Source organism: Oncorhynchus gorbuscha, unplaced genomic scaffold, assembly GCF_021184085.1.
Source record: "Oncorhynchus gorbuscha isolate QuinsamMale2020 ecotype Even-year unplaced genomic scaffold, OgorEven_v1.0 Un_scaffold_480, whole genome shotgun sequence".
In the NCBI taxonomy this organism is placed as follows: domain Eukaryota; kingdom Metazoa; phylum Chordata; class Actinopteri; order Salmoniformes; family Salmonidae; genus Oncorhynchus; species Oncorhynchus gorbuscha.
Genome location: NW_025745312.1, coordinates 676,193 through 696,192, shown reverse-complemented (window position 1 = coordinate 696,192; position 20,000 = coordinate 676,193). Strand labels below are relative to the sequence as shown.

At 44.7% G+C, this 20,000-nt stretch overlaps 1 protein-coding gene across 1 annotated transcript in view; it reads right to left on the bottom strand.

Moving 5' to 3' along the window:
- LOC124018336 (dedicator of cytokinesis protein 1-like) overlaps nucleotides 1-20,000 on the bottom strand; it is a 338,789-nt gene that overhangs the window by 3,429 nt on the left and 315,360 nt on the right. The window contains 1 exon segment of the mRNA XM_046333610.1: nucleotides 1-15. This exon segment is cut by the window's left edge and continues 87 nt beyond it. Coding sequence (XP_046189566.1) covers nucleotides 1-15 — 15 coding nt within the window.

Sequence of the window (20,000 nt, the reverse complement as noted above, 5' to 3'; positions counted from 1 at the left end):
GGCCACGAAGCTGCCCTGTACAGAGAGAGAGACAGAGAGGGGAATGGGGAGAGAGAGGGGGGGGTGGAGAGAGAGAGAGAGAGAGAGAGAGAGAGAGAGAGAGAGAGAGAGAGAGAGAGAGAGAGAGAGAGAGAGAGAGAGACAGAGAGGGGAATGGGGAGAGAGGAGGGGTGGAGAGAGAGAGAGAGAGGAGAGAAAGAGAGAGAGAAAAAGAGGGGGAGGAGAGAGAAAAAGAGGGGGATGGAGAGAGAAAAAGAGGGGGAGAGAGAAAAATATTCAATACACAATACAAAACACATAGTCCCTACTGTAACTGGTGTCCAGTAAAAGCAGTGGCTCAATGATTGTTGTTTGTCTTGAGGAGCAGCAGGAGCAGATGGAGAGGAGGAAAATGAGCTCAATTATCAAGTCAGAGTCGAAGCTGGGCTCGCTAATAACCCTGTTGAGCTGAGAGTGGGAGGCAGGGAGAAAGTCCCAGCCAGAAACAGTAGGCCTGGAACGGGTCCTATAGCCAGGCTGGGCTGAGACAGGGGGAGAGGCCCAGCCAGAAGCCTGAACTGAGACAGGGGGAGAGGCCCAGCCAGAAGCCTGAACTGAGACAGGGGGAGAGGCCCAGCTAGAAGCCTGAACTGAGACAGGGAGAGAGGCCCAGCTAGAAGCCAGGACTGAGACAGGGAGAGAGGCCCAGCCAGAAGCCTGAACTGAGACAGGGAGAGAGGCCCAGCCAGAAGCCTGAACTGAGACAGGGAGAGAGGCCCAGCTAGAAGCCTGAACTGAGACAGGGAGAGAGGCCCAGCTAGAAGCCTGAACTGAGACAGGGAGAGAGGCCCAGCTAGAAGCCAGGACTGAGACAGGGAGAGAGGCCCAGCTAGAAGCCTGAACTGAGACAGGGAGAGAGGCCCAGCTAGAAGCCTGAACTGAGACAGGGAGAGAGGCCCAGCTAGAAGCCTGAACTGAGACAGGGAGAGAGGCCCAGCTAGAAGCCAGGACTGAGACAGGGAGAGAGGCCCAGCCAGAAGCCTGAACTGAGACAGGGAGAGAGGCCCAGCTAGAAGCCAGGACTGAGACAGGGAGAGAGGCCCAGCCAGAAGCCTGAACTGAGACAGGGAGAGAGGCCCAGCCAGTCTCAGCCATTGAAGGATAACTGGGCTGAGAGGAGAGTTAGAGGAGAGTGTTTGAGACATTGGCACAGTGAGATAAAACTGATTGGTGTTGAAGTGTTCGGGGGAGGGTCAAGAGAGAGAGAGAGATGGATTGGAGAAAGTGGAGTGAAAAATGAACATCTCTCTCTGTCGGTTGACGCTGTGAGAGGTGTGTTTCTACAGAAACCATTAAGGATTCAACGTAACGGAAGAGGACTTACTAGACAAAAGAGGAAGGGAGGGATGAAGAGTGATTCTGATAGAAGAGTCTGGTCCAGCAAGATCAGAAATAGGAGAGGTGAGAAGAGGGGTGTGGAGCCTACAAGCCTGACTCTAACCACTAGGCTACCTGCCTCTAACCACTAGGCTACCTTCCTCTAACCACTAGGCTACCTGCCTCTAACCACTAGGCTACCTGCCTCTAACCACTAGGCTACCTGCCTCTAACCACTAGGCTACCTGCCTCTACCCACTAGGCTACCTGCCTCTAACCACTAGGCTACCTGCCTCTAACCACTAGGCTACCTGCCCCTATGTTCCTAAGCCTGGAGAGATAACACCGGTGAGATGTACCTTCCCTGGTCTCCCGTCACTACAGCCTGAGAACGGAGACCAATTAGACTAGGCTTAATTAGAAAGGAGTCTGAACGGATGCTTCTCATTCCCTTCCTTCCTTTCCTAACCGCTGAACAAAGGATCCCATTACTTGATAGGAGGGGCAGATTAAGGAAGAGAGAGGGGGGATAGAGAGGGAGAAAACCGGAGGAGGAAATGAAAGAGGGAACTCAGTAAATAAATAGTAATGGCCCAGCTGCCTCTCTTTCTAAATTGCTGTGCTACAACAGAACAGTATATATTCCCCATGGGAATAGAGCAGATTACTCTAGCACAGACTAGATTATTCCCCATGGGAATAGAGCAGATTACTCTAGCACAGACTAGATTATTCCCCATTACTCTAGCACAGACTAGATTATTCTCCATGGGAATAGAGCAGATTACTCTAGCACAGACTAGATTATTCCCCATGGGAATAGAGCAGATTACTCTAGCACAGACTAGATTATTCCCCATGGGAATAGAACAGATTACTCTAGCACAGACTAGATTATTCCCCATGGGAATAGAGCAGATTACTCTAGCACAGACTAGATTATTCCCCATGGGAATAGAGCAGATTACTCTAGCACAGACTAGATTATTCCCCATGGGAATACAGCAGATTACTCTTGCACAGACTAGATGATTCCCCATGGGAATAGAGCAGGTTACTCTAGCAGAGACTCGATTATTCCCCATGGGAATAGAGCAGATTACTCTAGCAGAGACTAGATTATTCCCCATGGAAATAGAGCAGATTACTCTAGCACAGACTAGATTATTCCCCATGGGAATAGAGCAGATTACTCTAGCACAGACTAGATTATTCCCCATTACTCTAGCACAGACTAGATTATTCCCCATGGGAATAGAGCAGATTACTCTAGCACAGACAAGATGGTCCTTCTGTAGCTCAGTTGGTAGAGCATGGCACTTGATTATTCCCCATGGAATGTATGCACACATGACTGTAAGTCGCTTTGGATAAAAGCGTCTGCTAAATGGCATATATTATTATTATATTAAGATTATTCCCCATGGGAATAGAGCAGATTACTCTAGCACAGACTAGATTATTCCCCATGGGAATAGAGCAGATTACTCTAGCAGAGACTAGATTATTCCCCATGGGAATAGAGCAGATTACTCTAGCACAGACTAGATTATTCCGCAAGGAAATAGAGTAGATTAATCTAGGAGACTAAATCAGATTATTCTCCAAAGGAATAAATCAGATTAATCTAGCACAGATTAGAGATGATTCCCCAAGGTAATAAATCAAATTAATCTAGCACATAGAGATGATTCCCCAATGTAATAAAACAGATTAATCTAGCACAGATTAGATATGATTCCACAAGGTAATGAAACATGATTAATCTAGGACAGATTAGAGATGATTCCTCAAGGTAATGAACCAGATTAATCTAGGACAGATTCTATAATATTATTGACTAAGGGAATAAAGCAGATTAATCTAGCACAGATTACATTATTATTGACTAAGGGAATAAAACAGATTAATCTAGCACAGATTATATAATATTATTGACTGAGGGAATAAAGCAGATTAATCTAGCACAGATTATATAATATTATTGACTGAGGGAATAAAGCAGATTAATCTAGCACAGATTATATAATATTATCGACTAAGGGAATAAAGCAGATTAATCTAGCACAGATTATATAATATTATTGACTGAGGGAATAAAGCAGATTAATCTAGCACAGATTAAATAATATTATTGACTAAGGGAATAAAGCAGATTAATCTAGCACATATTATATAAAATTATTGACTAAGGGAATAAAGCAGATTAATCTAGCACAGATTATATAATATTATTGACTGAGGGAATAAAGCAGATTAATCTAGCACAGATTATATAATATTATTGACTAAGGGAATAAAGCAGATTAATCTAGCACAGATTATATAATATTATTGACTAAGGGAATAAAGCAGATTAATCTAGCACAGATTATATAATATTATCGACTAAGGGAATAAAGCAGATTAATCTAGCACAGATTATATAATATTATTGACTGAGGGAATAAAGCAGATTAATCTAGCACAGATTATATCATATTATTGACTGAGGGAATAAAGCAGATGAATCTAGCACAGATTATATAATATTATTGACTGAGGGAATAAATCAGATTAATCTAGCACAGATTATATAATATTATTGACTGAGGGAATAAATCCGATTAATCTAGCACAGATTATATACTAGTATTGACTGAGGGAATAAAGCAGATGAATCCCTCATAATATAATAATATAATATATGCCATTTAGCAGACGCTTTTATCCAAAGCGACTTACAGTCATGTGTGCATACATTCTACGTATGGGTGGTCCCGGGGATCGAACCCACTACCCTGGAGTTACAAGCGCCATGCTCTACCAACTGAGCTACAGAAGGACAGATTAGAATGATCCTTATAATTTATAATTTAATGATATATACCCATTGATGGTTGAATATTATCATTTAATAATCCCTCATGAGTTTAGTTCAACTGTCACACTCCATCAGAACCCCAGAATATCAGCTTGCTTTTTAATGGCAATATTTGTAAACATTGTAAACAAAACACTGCATAGACTCAACACATAAAACGATCAGTTGGGCTGTCAAGTCGTTGTCAAGTCGTTGTCAAGTCGTTGCATCCATAACTCTTGTCTGTGAATTTGAGAGTGTTTCTCCATGTCCATCCCTTCGCTTTAAAAAACTAAAAAGCAGAGGCAGGTACGTTGTTAATGTTTAAACTACGGAGTGCCCCTTTTAGCTTCGTTCCAAAACAATGTAATTGATGCTGTAACCACTGGGGGCTGGTAATGGGAGGGAAAAATACATTATGGCAAATTAAATGGGAGTTGATTTTTTTTGCGGCACAAATTGTACCCTATTCCCTATATAGTACACTACTATAGACCAGATGGCACCCTATTCCCTATATAGTGCACTACTATAAACCAGATGACACCCTATTAATAATAATATAGTGTACTACTATAGACCAGATTGCACCCTATTCCCTATATAGTGCACTACTATAGACCAGATGGCACCCTATTCCCTATATAGTGCACTACTATAAACCAGATGGCACCCTATTCCCTATTTAGTGCACTACTATAGACCAGATGGCACCCTATTCCCTATATAGTGCACTACTATAGACCAGATGGCACCCTATTCCCTATATAGTGCACTACTATAGACCAGATGGCACCCTATTCCCTATATAGTGCCCTACTATAGACCAGATGGCACCCTATTCCCTATATAGTGCACTACTATAGACCAGATGGCACCCTATTCCCTATTTAGTGCACTACTATAGACCAGATGGCACCCTATTCCCTATATAGTGCACTACTATAGACCAGATGGCACCCTATTCCCTATATAGTGCACTACTATAGACCAGATGGCACCCTATTCCCTATATAGTGCACTACTATAGACCAGATGGCACCCTATTCCCTATATAGTGTACTACTATAGACCAGATGGCACCCTATTCCCTATATAGTGCCCTACTATAGACCAGATGGCACCCTATTCCCTATATAGTGTACTACTATAGACCAGATGGCACCCTATTCCCTATATAGTGCCCTACTATAGACCAGATGGCACCCTATTCCCTATATAGTGCACTACTATAGACCAGATGGCACCCTATTCCCTATTTAGTGCACTACTATAGACCAGATGGCACCCTATTCCCTATATAGTGTACTACTATAGACCAGATGGCACCCTATTCCCTATATAGTGCCCTACTATAGACCAGATGGCACCCTATTCCCTATATAGTGCACTACTATAGACCAGATGGCACCCTATTCCCTATTTAGTGCACTACTATAGACCAGATGGCACCCTATTCCCTATATAGTGCACTACTATAGACCAGATGGCACCTATTCCCTATTAGTCCACTACTTAGAAGATGGCACCCTATTCTCTAATAGTGATTTGAGACCAGTGTACCTATTTTATAGCACTACTAAACCAGATGGCACCCTATTCCCTATAGAGTGCACTACTATAGACCAGATGGCACCCTATTCTCTATAGTGCAGTACTATAGACCAGATGGCACCCTATTCCCTATATAGTGCACTACTATAGACCAGATGGCACCCTATTCCCTATATCTAGCACTACTATAGACCAGAGCCCATAGGGAATAGGGAGCCATTTGGGAAGAAGCCATATCATCTATTCTCCACATCTCTCTGTTGATATGTTCAAGTGCAGAGTAATGTGTGTACAACACTTCCTCGCCGAAAAGGGAGCAAGACCTCTGAACAACAATTAGTCCACAATTAAATGTAAAAATGATTTGAGAACACAGTGTACCTGTTTTTGCAGGTAAACAAGACATCGATGGGGCACTAATGGACAAGTTAAGTCCAGAGTGCAGTCTAGAGGTATTGGCTTGTACATTTGTGTCAGGAATTTGATGAGTACATCTTTTATACAGTCTCAATCCTCTGTGTGTGTTTTAACCCCTCTAGACTGTCTCCAGTGAGAACTACAGAGGGTACAGTACACTAGGGGTTGACCACACAGACTCACGTACACTAGGGGTTGACCACACAGACTCACGTACACTAGGGGTTGACCACACAGACTCACGTACACTAGGGGTTGACCACACAGACTCATGTACACTAGGGGTTGACCACACAGACTCACGTACACTAGGGGTTGACCACACCGACTCACGTACACTAGGGGTTGACCACACAGACTCACGTACACTAGGGGTTGACCACACAGACTCACGTACACTAGGGGTTGACCACACAGACTCACGTACAGATAGATAGATAGATAGATAGATAGATAGATAGATAGATAGATAGATAGATAGATAGATAGATAGATAGATAGATAGATAGATAGATAGATAGATAGATAGATAGATAGATAGATAGGATAGATAGATAGGATAGATAGATAGGATAGATAGATAGATCTATCTATAGAGGCCTGTCTCAGTGGACTAATCCATTATAGAGGCCTGTCTCAGTGGACTAATCCATTATAGAGGCCTGTCTCAGTGGACTAATCCATTATAGAGGCCTGTCTCAGTGGACTAATCCATTATAGAGGTCTGTCTCAGTGGACTAATCCATTATAGAGGTCTGTCTCAGTGGACTAATCCATTATAGAGGCCTGTCTCAGTGGACTAATCCATAATAGAGGTCTGTCTCAGTGGACTAATCCATTATAGAGGTCTGTCTCAGTGGACTAATCCATTATAGAGGTCTGTCTCAGTGGACTAATCCATTATAGAGGTCTGTCTCAGTGGACTAATCCATTATAGAGGTCTGTCTCAGTGGACTAATCCATTATAGAGGTCTGTCTCAGTGGACTAATCCATTATAGAGGTCTGTCTCAGTGGACTAATCCATTATAGAGGCCTTTCTCAGTGGACTAATCCATAATAGAGGTCTGTCTCAGTGGACTAATCCATTATAGAGGTCTGTCTCAGTGGACTAATCCATTATAGAGGTCTGTCTCAGTGGACTAATCCATTATAGAGGTCTGTCTCAGTGGACTAATCCATTATAGAGGTCTGTCTCAGTGGACTAATCCATTATAGAGGTCTGTCTCAGTGGACTAATCCATTATAGAGGCCTGTCTCAGTGGACTAATCCATTATAGAGGCCTGTCTCAGTGGACTAATCCATTATAGAGGCCTGTCTCAGTGGACTAATCCATTATAGAGGTCTGTCTCAGTGGACTAATCCATTATAGAGGTCTGTCTCAGTGGACTAATCCATTATAGAGGTCTGTCTCAGTGGACTAATCCATTATAGAGGTCTGTCTCAGTGGACTAATCCATTATAGAGGTCTGTCTCAGTGGACTAATCCATTATAGAGGCCTGTCTCAGTGGACTAATCCATTATAGAGGTCTGTCTCAGTGGACTAATCCATTATAGAGGTCTGTCTCAGTGGACTAATCCATTATAGAGGTCTGTCTCAGTGGACTAATCCATTATAGAGGTCTGTCTCAGTGGACTAATCCATTATAGCGGTCTGTCTCAGTGGACTAATCCATTATAGAGGTCTGTCTCAGTGGACTAATCCATTATAGAGGTCTGTCTCAGTGGACTAATCCATAATAGAGGTCTGTCTCAGTGGACTAATCCATTATAGAGGTCTGTCTCAGTGGACTAATCCATTATAGAGGTCTGTCTCAGTGGACTAATCCATTATAGAGGTCTGTCTCAGTGGACTAATCCATTATAGCGGTCTGTCTCAGTGGACTAATCCATTATAGAGGTCTGTCTCAGTGGACTAATCCATTATAGAGGTCTGTCTCAGTGGACTAATCCATTGTAGAGGTCTGTCTCAGTGGACTAATCCATAATAGAGGTCTGTCTCAGTGGACTAATCCTTTAATAATAATAATAATAATATATGCCATTTAGCGGACGCTTTTATCCAAAGCGACTTACAGTCATGTGTGCATACATTCTACGTATGGGTGGTCCCGGGAATCGAACCCACTACCCTGGCGTTAGCCTGTCTCAGTGGACTAATCCATTATAGAGGCCTGTCTCAGTGGACTGATCCATTATAGAGGTCTGTCTCAGTGGACTAATCCATTATAGCGGTCTGTTTTTATACATCCGTTGAGAATGACACTAGTTCCTCAACGTGCCTTTCAACAACCACTCAGCATGAAAGGAGAATGTTATGCTCTGATCCGGAAGGAAACATCATAAAATAGGCCTACCTGATTACTTCTTAACCCTTGAACACATAGTATACAGCTGTGTCTGTCTGTACGGAGCTCAATAACGCAGGGAACTCTCTAAAGGGCCCAGAACATTTTATACAATGTTGAAAGTTTGCTAGCACGATGAGGCTCGGATCAAGTTAATAGTTGACACGATGTTTCAAGTTCCTTGCAGACAGGCCATGCGTAGCCAATGTGATTTATAGGATGTTTTATTTATTTTTAAAATCAGGATTATTTTCTACCTGCAGGCTGCTAATGGTTTTATTGTGTTGGTTAATGTAGGCCATTTTTACATATTGCCAATAGAAGTTACTTTTACAGTTGTATCAGTTTAATTTAGATATAAATTTGATTAACCACATGACATTGATTTGGAGATATGAAGACCCTCTAACACACCCTCTAACACACCCTCTAACACACCCTCTAACACACCCTCTAACACAGCCTCTAACACACCCTCTAACACACCCTCTAACACACCCTCTAACACACCCTCTAACACACCCTCTAACACACCCTCTAACACACCCTCTAACACACCCTCTAACACACCCTCTAACACACCCTCCTCAGGTGGTGTTTTTAGTCAGGGACAGCTCTAACACACCCTCTAACACAGCCTCTAACACACCCTCCTCAGGTGGTGTTTTTAGTCAGGGACAGCTCTAACACACCCTCTAACACACCCTCTAACACACCCTCTAACACACCCTCTAACACACCCTCTAACACACCCTCTAACACACCCTCTAACACACCCTCTAACACACCCTCTAACACAGCCTCTAACACACCCTCTAACACACCCTCTAACACACCCTCTAACACACCCTCTAACACACCCTCTAACACACCCTCTAACACACCCTCTAACACACCCTCTAACACACCCTCTAACACACCCTCTAACACAGCCTCTAACACACCCTCTAACACACCTCTAACACACCCTCTAACACACCCTCTAACACACCCTCTAACACACCCTCTAACACACCCTCTAACACACCCTCTAACACACCCTCTAACACACCCTCTAACACACCCTCTAACACACCCTCTAACACACCCTCTAACACAGCCTCTAACACACCCTCCTCAGGTGTTGTTTTTAGTCAGGGACAGCTCTAACACACCCTCTAACACACCCTCTAACACACCCTCTAACACACCCTCCTCAGGTGGTGTTTTTAGTCAGGGACAGCTCTAACACACCCTCTAACACAGCCTCTAACACACCCTCTAACACAGCCCTAACACACCCTCTAACACACCCTCTAACACAGCCTCTAACACACCCTCTAACACAGCCCTAACACACCCTCTAACACACCCTCTAACACAGCCTCTAACACAGCCTCTAACACACCCTCTAACACAGCCTCTAACACAGCCTCTAACACCCTCTAACACACCCTCCTCAGGTGGTGTTTTTAGTCAGGGACAGCTCTAACACACCCTCTAACACACCCTCCTCAGGTGGTGTTTTTAATCAGGGACAGCCCTAACACACCCTCTAACACACCCTCCTCGGGTGGTGTTTTTAGTCAGGGACAGCTCTAACACACCCACCTCAGGTGGTGTTTTTAGTCAGGGACAGCCCTAACACACCCTCTAACACACCCTCCTCAGGTGGTGTTTTTAATCAGGGACAGCCCTAACACACCCTCTAACACACCCTCCTCAGGTGGTGTTTTTAGTCAGGGACAGCCCTAACACACCCTCCTCAGGTGGTGTTTTTAGTCAGGGACAGCTCTAACACACCCTCTAACACACCCTCTAACACACCCTCTAACACACCCTCTAACACACCCTCCTCAGGTGGTGTTTTTAGTCAGGGACAGCTCTAACACACCCACCTCAGGTGGTGTTTTTAGTCAGGGACAGCTCTAACACACCCACCTCAGGTGGTGTTTTTAGTCAGGGACAGCCCTAACACACCCTCTAACACACCCTCCTCAGGTGGTGTTTTTAATCAGGGACAGCCCTAACACACCCTCTAACACACCCTCCTCAGGTGGTGTTTTTAGTCAGGGACAGCCCTAACACACCCTCCTCAGGTGGTGTTTTTAGTCAGGGACAGCCCTAACACACCCTCTAACACACCCTCCTCAGGTGGTGTTTTTAGTCAGGGACAACTAACACACCCTCTAACACACCCTCCTCAGGTGGTGTTTTTAGTCAGGGACAACTCTAACACACCCTCTAACACACCCTCCTCAGGTGGTGTTTTTAGTCAGGGACAGCTCTAACACACCCTCTAACACACCCTCCTCAGGTGGTGTTTTTAGTCAGGGACAACTCTAACACACCCTTTAACACACCCTCTTAGATGTTGTTTTTAGTCAGGGACAGCCCTAACACACCCTCTTAGGTGTGGTTTTTAGTCAGGGACAGCCCTAAACACACCCTCTTAGGTGTTGATCTCTCAACTTCATCTTCGTGATGAACTATAGCTGGTTTCTATGGCAACAACTTTTTTTGAGAAAGAGGGGGAATCAAATAAAATATTCAGATAAGACTCTCTGATGACTCTATACTGCAGCATTATCAATGATCCTCTCCTCATGTCTCTATACTGCAGCATTATCAATGATCCTCTCCTCATGTCTCTATACTGCAGCATTATCAATGATCCTCTCCTCATGTCTCTATACTGCAGCATTATCAATGATCCTCTCCTCATGTCTCTATACTGCAGCATTATCAATGAACCTCTCCTCATGTCCCTATGCTGCAGCATTATCAATGAACCTCTCCTCATGTCTCTATACTGCAGCATTATCAATGATCCTCTCCTCATGTCTCTATACTGCAGCATTATCAATGAACCTCTCCTCATGTCTCTATGCTGCAGCATTATCAATGATCCTCTCCTCATGTCTCTATAATGCAGCATTATCAATGATCCTCTCCTCATGTCTCTATACTGCAGCATTATCAATGATCCTCTCCTCATGTCTCTATACTGCAGCATTGTCAATGATCCTCTCCTCATGTCTCTATACTGCAGCATTATCAATGATCCTCTCCTCATGTCTCTATACTGCAGCATTATCAATGATCCTCTCCTCATGTCTCTATACTGCAGCATTGTCAATGATCCTCTCCTCATGTCTCTATACTGCAGCATTATCAATGAACCTCTCCTCATGTCTCTATACTGCAGCATTATCAATGATCCTATCCTCATGTCTCTATACTGCAGCATTATCAATGATCCTCTCCTCATGTCTATATACCACAGCATTATCAATTCTGATCTCCTCATGTCTCTATCAATTATCCTCTCATGTCTCTATACCACAGATTATCAATTATACTCTCATTGTGTCTCTATACCGCAGCATTATCAATGATCATCTCCTCATGACTCTATACCGCAGCATTATCAATGATCATCTCATGCCTCTATATTGCAGCATTATCAATGATCCTCTCCTCATGTCTCCATACCGCAGCATTATCAATGAACATCTCCTCACGACTCTATACTGATGGCAGTATTGATTGTCCTCTCCTCACGACTCTATAATGATGGCATTATCAATTATCCTCTCCTCACGACTCTATACTGCAGCATGATCAATGCTGATCTCTTTACGACTCTATACTGATGGCATTATCAATTATCCTCTCCTCACGACTCTATACTGATGGAATTATCAATTATCCTCTCCTCAGGACTCAATACTGAAGGCATTATCAATTATCATCTCCTCGTGACTCTATACTGCAGCATTGTCTATGCTGATCTCCTTACGACTCTATACTGATGGCATTATCAATTATCCTCTCCTCACGACTCTATAATGATGGCATTATCAATTATCCTCTCCTCACGACTCTATACTGAAGGCATTATCAATTATCCTCTCCTCGCGACTCTATACTGCAGCATGATCAATGCTGATCTCTTTACGACTCTATACTGATGGCATTATCAATTATCCTCTCCTCACGACTCTATACTGATGGCATTATCAATTATCCTCTCCTCACGACTCTATACTGATGGCATTATCAATTATGCTCTCCTCATGACTCTCCTGCATCATTATCAATTATCCTCTCTTCACGACTCTATACTGAAGGCATTATCAATTATCCTCTCCTCACGACTCTATACTGAAGGCATTATCAATTATCCTCTCCTCACGACTCTATACTGAAGGCATGATCAATTATCCTCTCCTCACGACTCTATACTGAAGGCATTATCAATTATCCTCTCTTCACGACTCTATACTGAAGGCATTATCAATTATCCTCTCCTCACGACTCTATACTGATGTCCTTATCAATTATGCTCTCCTCATGACTCCTGCATCATTATCAATTATCCTCTCTTCACGACTCTATGCTGCAGAATTATCAATTATCCTCACGACTCTATACTGCAACATGATCAATTCTGCTCTCCTCGTGACTCTACTGCAACATGATCAATACTGATGTCCTCACCACTACACAGCAACATGATCAATTCTGATGTTCTGACCACTACACAGCAGCATGATCCATACTGCTCTCCTCGTGACTCTACTGCAACATGATCAATTCTGCTCTCCTCGTGACTCTACTGCAACATAATCAATTCTGATGTCCTCACCACTACACAGCAACATGATCAATTCTGATACCCTCACCACTACACAGAAACATAATCAATTCTGATGTTCTCACCACTACACAGCAACATGATCAATTCTGATACCCTCACCACTACACAGAAACATAATCAATTCTGATGTTCTCACCACTACACAGCAACATGATCAATACTGATGTTCTCACCACTACACAGCAACATGATCAATACTGATGTCCTCACCACTACACAGCAACATGATCAATTCTGATGTCCTCACCACTACACAGCAACATGATCAATTCTGATGTTCTCACCACTACACAGCAACATGATCAATACTGATGTCCTCACCACTACACAGCAACATGATCAATACTGATGTTCTCACCACTACACAGCAACATGATCAATTCTGATGTTCTCACCACTACACAGCAACATGATCAATACTGATGTCCTCACCACTACACAGCAACATGATCAATTCTGATGTCCTCACCACTACACAGCAACATGATCAATTCTGATGTTCTCACCACTACACAGCAACATGATCAATACTGATGTTCTCACCACTACACAGCAACATGATCAATACTGATGTCCTCACCACTACACAGCAACATGATCAATACTGATGTCCTCACCACTACACAGCAACATGATCAATACTGATGTTCTCACCACTACACAGCAACATGATCAATACTGATGTTCTCACCACTACACAGCAACATGATCAATTCTGATGTTCTCACCACTACACAGCAACATGATCAATTCTGATGTTCTCACCACTACACAGCAACATGATCAATACTGATGTCCTCACCACTACACAGCAACATGATCAATTCTGATGTTCTCACCACTACACAGCAACATTAACAATTCTGCAGCATACACAGTTCCTCTGTCCAGTGTCTGTGTTCTTTTGCCCGTCTTAATCTTTTATTGGCCAGTGTGAGACATGGCTTTTTCTTAGCGACTGCCTAGAAGGCCAGCATCCTGGAGTCACCTCTTCACTGTTGACGTTGAGACTGGACAGAGGAACTCTGCCTCGAAGGCCAGCATCCCGGAGTCACCTCTTCACTGTTGACGTTGAGACTGGACAGAGGAACTCTGCCTCGAAGGCCAGCATCCCGGAGTCACCTCTTCACTGTTGATGTTGAGACTGGACAGAGGAACTCTGCCTAGAAGGCCAGCATCCTGGAGTCGCCTCTTCACTGTTGACGTTGAGACTGGACAGAGGAACTCTGCCTCGAAGGCCAGCATCCCGGAGTCACCTCTTCACTGTTGACGTTGAGACTGGACAGAGGAACTCTGCCTCGAAGGCCAGCATCCCGGAGTCGCCTCTTCACTGTTGACGTTGAGACTGGACAGAGGAACTCTGCCTCGAAGGCCAGCATCCCGGAGTCACCTCTTCACTGTTGACGTTGAGACTGGACAGAGGAACTCTGCCTCGAAGGCCAGCATCCCGGAGTCGCCTCTTCACTGTTGACGTTGAGACTGGACAGAGGAACTCTGCCTCGAAGGCCAGCATCCCGGAGTCACCTCTTCACTGTTGACGTTGAGACTGGACAGAGGAACTCTGCCTCGAAGGCCAGCATCCCGGAGTCGCCTCTTCACTGTTGATGTTGAGACTGGACAGAGGAACTCTGCCTCTCCCGGAGTTGCACTGTTGACGTTGAGACTGGACAGAGGAACTCTGCCTAGAAGGTCAGCATCCCGGAGTTGCCTCTTCACTGTTGACGTTGAGACTGGACAGAGGAACTCTGCCTCGAAGGCCAGCATCCCGGAGTCGCCTCTTCACTGTTGACGTTGAGACTGGACAGAGGAACTCTGCCTCGAAGGCCAGCATCCCGGAGTCGCCTCTTCACTGTTGACGTTGAGACTGGACAGAGGAACTCTGCCTCGAAGGCCAGCATCCCGGAGTCGCCTCTTCACTGTTGACGTTGAGACTGGACAGAGGAACTCTGCCTCGAAGGCCAGCATCCCGGAGTCGCCTCTTCACTGTTGACGTTGAGACTGGAGTTTTGCGGGCACTGTTTAATGAAGCTGCCAGTTGAGGACTTGTGAGGTGTGGGTTTCTCAGACTAGATACTCTAATGTACTTCTCCTCTTGCTCAGTTGTGCACCGGGGCCTCCCACTCCTCTTTCTATTCTGGTTAGAGCCAGTAAGCACTGTTCTGTGAAGGGAGTAGTACACAGCGTTGTACGAGATCTTCAGTTTCTTGACAATTTCTCGCCATGGAACAGCCTTCATATCTCAGAACAAGAATAGACAGACGAGTTTCAGAAGAAAGTGTCTTTCTGTCTGGACATTTTGAGCCTGTAATCGACCCCGTAAATGCTGATGCTTCTTTAAATCAGAAGAACAGTTTTCTGCTGTGCTAACATAACTGCAAAATGGTTTTCTAATGATCAATTAGCCTTTTAAAATGATAAACTTGGATTAGCTAACACAACGTGCCATTGGAACACATGACTGATGGCTGCTGATAATGGGCCTCTGTACGCCGATGTAGATATTCCATAAAGAATCTGCCGTTTCCAGCTACAATAGTCATTTACACCATTAATAATGTCTACACTGTATTTCTGATCAATTTGATGTTATTTTAATGGACAAAACGTTTCATTTTCTTTCAAAAAACAAGGACATTTCTAAGTGACCCCAAAATGTTGAACGGTAGTGTGCACTAAATAATATATGTGTGAAATTCGTTTTGATTTAGAATGGACCATTATCATACACCTGTCTTGGAACGGGGGAAAGATACATGTTATTTATGCACTTAATTAGCGAATGGAGGACCCTTTTCCTGTGGTTAATTTTCATGCCAGCCAGGTAGGCTATACTCCTGTTGTCAAGAGAAGCAATGTGCTTCATATTAGGAATGTTGAGGAATAAATATAGTAGGCCTAGCCTATAGAAAGCTGATCCTCCTCTTTTTAGTAGAGGCCATCGAAACATTTTTTTCCCACACAATTACATAGCCTATAAAACCTATTGCCCCTCAGGAGACTCAGATCCTCAAAAGGTTCTACAGCTGCACCATCGAGAGCATTCTGACGGGTTGCATCACTGCCTGGTATGGCAACAGTTCGGCCTCCGACTGCAAGGCACTATAGAGTGTAGTGCGCACGGCCCAGTACATCACCGGGGCCAAGCTTGAAGCGCTATTCCCAAAAAGACTCTAGGCTGTAATCACTGCCAAAGGTGCTTCAACAAAGAACTGAGTGAAATGGTCTCAATACTTATTAAAATGTGAGATTTTTTTTACATTTGCAAAAAAAGAAAAAAAAACAGTTTTTGCTTCGTCATTATGGGGTTATTGTGATGTCATTATGGGGTTATTGTGATGTCATTATGGGGTTTTGTTCATAGATTGAATCGTTATGTTTTTCTCTGGAATGTTTTTTTTTGTTGTTGAAAAAGTCTAGGTGTCTGAATACTTTGCAAATGCACTGTATATAACATATATTGTAGTGCTGAAATCCTCATATTAAACACCGGATGGTATTCACTATGTTGATGGTTTTGTATTTAGGATATTGTTTTTTACAGCTGTGTCATAAAATGATTTTAACATCGCCAACACCGAGGGCCAGAGATAATTACAGACACCTGTGATAATCTGAAGTACCCCTAACAAGGACACTAGATTTAATCAGATAATATATTTTTGTACCAGTAATATAATGTCCCTTTCCAACCCTATGAGCAGCTAACAACTTTGTTTTTGGACTGCCGACTACGCCAAAATCAAAAAGTCATATTGTCTACAATAATACCAACCGAGGCTGGAAGCAACGTTATTGGCTTCATTCATGTCGTATTGACCCGGACATAGATTTCAACAAACACAATTCATCCAATCAACATCCATCTCAATGTGACTGTGTGTGTGTGTGTGACGGCAGAAATGAGACAGAGATCTGTATGGAAATGAAAAACGGGGATTAGGGAGCTGGTCCAATCCATCATCCTCCTCTCTCTCTCTCACCGTGGGCCAGGTCCTCAGTCTCACTCTAACGCCTGACAGCAGGGGAGAATAATTGATGTTTGCTCTCATACCAAATGGGAGTCCCCATAAACAAAGCCATGTTTTAAGGCTTTAATTGGGCAGACAGGGACGGCGTTCGCTCCACTAGAGTCTCCTGAGAGACAAGCGAGGCATAGAGGGACCCAGGTGGGACCCAGGAGGCGTGAAGCAGTGGAGAGGAGATGGGGAGGAGAGGGGCAAGAGGTAGAGGTGGGAGAGGTAACGGGCTAGGGAGAGAGGCAGACGTAGACAGGGAGAGGAGGAGGAGAGGGGCAAGAGGTAGAGGTGGGAGAGGTAAAGGGCTAGGGAGAGAGGCAGACGTAGACAGGGAGAGGAGGAGGAGAGGGGCAAGAGGTAGAGGTGGGAGAGGTAAAGGGCTAGGGAGAGAGGCAGACGTAGACAGGGAGAGGAGGAGGAGAGGGGCAAGAGGTAGAGGTGGGAGAGGTAAAGGGCTAGGGAGAGAGGCAGACGTAGACAGGGAGAGGAGGAGGAGAGGGGCAAGAGGTAGAGGTGGGAGAGGTAAAGGGCTAGGGAGAGAGGCAGACGTAGACAGGGAGGAGGAGGAGGAGAGGGGCAAGAGGTAGAGGTGGGAGAGGTAAAGGGCTAGGGAGAGAGGCAGACGTAGACAGGGAGAGGAGGAGGAGAGGGGCAAGAGGTAGAGGTGGGAGAGGTAAAGGGCAGACGTAGACAGGGAGAGGTGGAGGAGAGGGGCAAGAGGTAGAGGTGGGAGAGGTAAAGGGCTAGGGAGAGAGGCAGACGTAGACAGGGAGAGGAGGAGGAGAGGGGCAAGAGGTAGAGGTGGGAGAGGTAAAGGGCAGATGTAGACAGGGAGAGGTGGAGGAGAGGGGCAAGAGGTAGAGGTGGGAGAGGTAAAGGGCTAGGGAGAGAGGCAGACGTAGACAGGGAGAGGAGGAGGAGAGGGGCAAGAGGTAGAGGTGGGAGAGGTAAAGGGCTAGGGAGAGAGGCAGACGTAGACAGGGAGAGGAGGAGGAGAGGGGCAAGAGGTAGAGGTGGGAGAGGTAAAGGGCTAGGGAGAGAGGCAGACGTAGACAGGGAGAGGTGAGGTAGAGAAGTAGGGGACTGTAACATCTCTCTTGCCTGGTATTATCTCTTGGTTAGAGACCAGACTATAAGAGACAGGGCTGCTGGATCGATCTAAAAGGAAGACCCGCTTCAGAAAATGTATGAAATGGTGACGATGGAGGGCTGATTTATCTGTGATTGATGGAAAAAGATCAACTTGTCTCCTGTATAAAGACCGTATCGTCAGTTCTGCTAAGGCATTTTAGAGATCTCAAAATACTAATGCAGAGAGAGGAAGGGAGAAGTGTTAAAAGAGCTTTACAACAGGTATGAGTACCGTATGCTGGGCAGAGAGACGTCTCTATATACCGTATGCAGGGCAGAGAGACGTCTCTATGTACCGTATGCTGGACAGAGAGACGTCTCTATATACCGTATGCAGGGCAGAGAGACGTCTCTATGTACCGTATGCTGGACAGAGAGACGTCTTTAAGTACCGTATGCTGGACAGAGAGACGTCTCTAAGTACCGTATGCTGGACAGAGAGACGTCTCTACGTACCGTATGCTGGACAGAGAGACGTCTCTAAGTACCGTATGCTGGACAGAGATACATCTCTATGTACAGTGAGTACAGTATGCTGGGCAGAGACATTTCCATTTACATTGAGTACAGTATGCTGGGCAGAGACATCTCTAAGTACCGTATGCTGGGCAGAGAGACATCTCTAAGTACCGTATGCTGGGCAGAGAGACATCTCCATGTACAGTGAGTACAGTATGCTGGGCAGATATATCTCCATGTACAGTGAGTACAGTATGCTGGGCAGAGAGACATCTCCATTTACAGTGAGTACAGTATGCTGGACAGAGATACATCTCCATGTACAGTGAGTACAGTATGCTGGGCAGAGAGACATCTCCATTTACAGTGAGTACCGTATGCTGGCAGAGAGACATCTCTAAGTACCGTATGCTGGGCAGAGAAACATCTCTAAGTACCGTATGCTGGGCAGAGAGACATCTCCATGTACAGTGAGTACAGTATGCTGGGCAGATATATCTCCATGTACAGTGAGTACAGTATGCTGGGCAGAGAGACGTCAACTGAAGAGATGGAATAGAGACATCTCCATGTACAGTGAGTACAGTATGCTGGACAGAGAGACATCAACTGAAGAGATGGAACAGAGACATCTCTATGTACCGTGAGTACAGTATGCTGGACAGAGATATCTCCATGTACAGTGAGTACAGTATGCTGGGCAGAGAGACGTCAACTGAAGAGATGGAATAGAGACATCTCCATGTACAGTGAGTACAGTATGCTGGGCAGATATATCTCCATGTACGTGAGTACAGTATGCTGGGCAGAGAGACATCAACTGAAGAGATGGAACAGAGACATTTCCATGTACAGTGAGTACAGTATGCTGGGCAGAGAGACGTCAACTGAAGAGATGGAACAGAGACATTTCAATTTACAGTGAGTACAGTATGCTGGGCAGATATATCTCCATGTACAGTGAGTACAGTATGCTGGGCAGAGAGACATCTCCATGTACAGTGAGTACAGTATGCTGGGCAGAGAGACATCTCCATGTACAGTGAGTACAGTATGCTGGGTAGAGAGACATCTCCATGTACAGTGAGTACAGTATGCTGGGCAGAGAGACATCAACTGAAGAGATGGAACAGAGACATCTCCATGTACAGTGAGTACAGTATGATGGGTAGAGAGACATCTCCATGTACAGTGAGTACAGTATGCTGGGCAGAGAGACATCTCCATGTACAGTA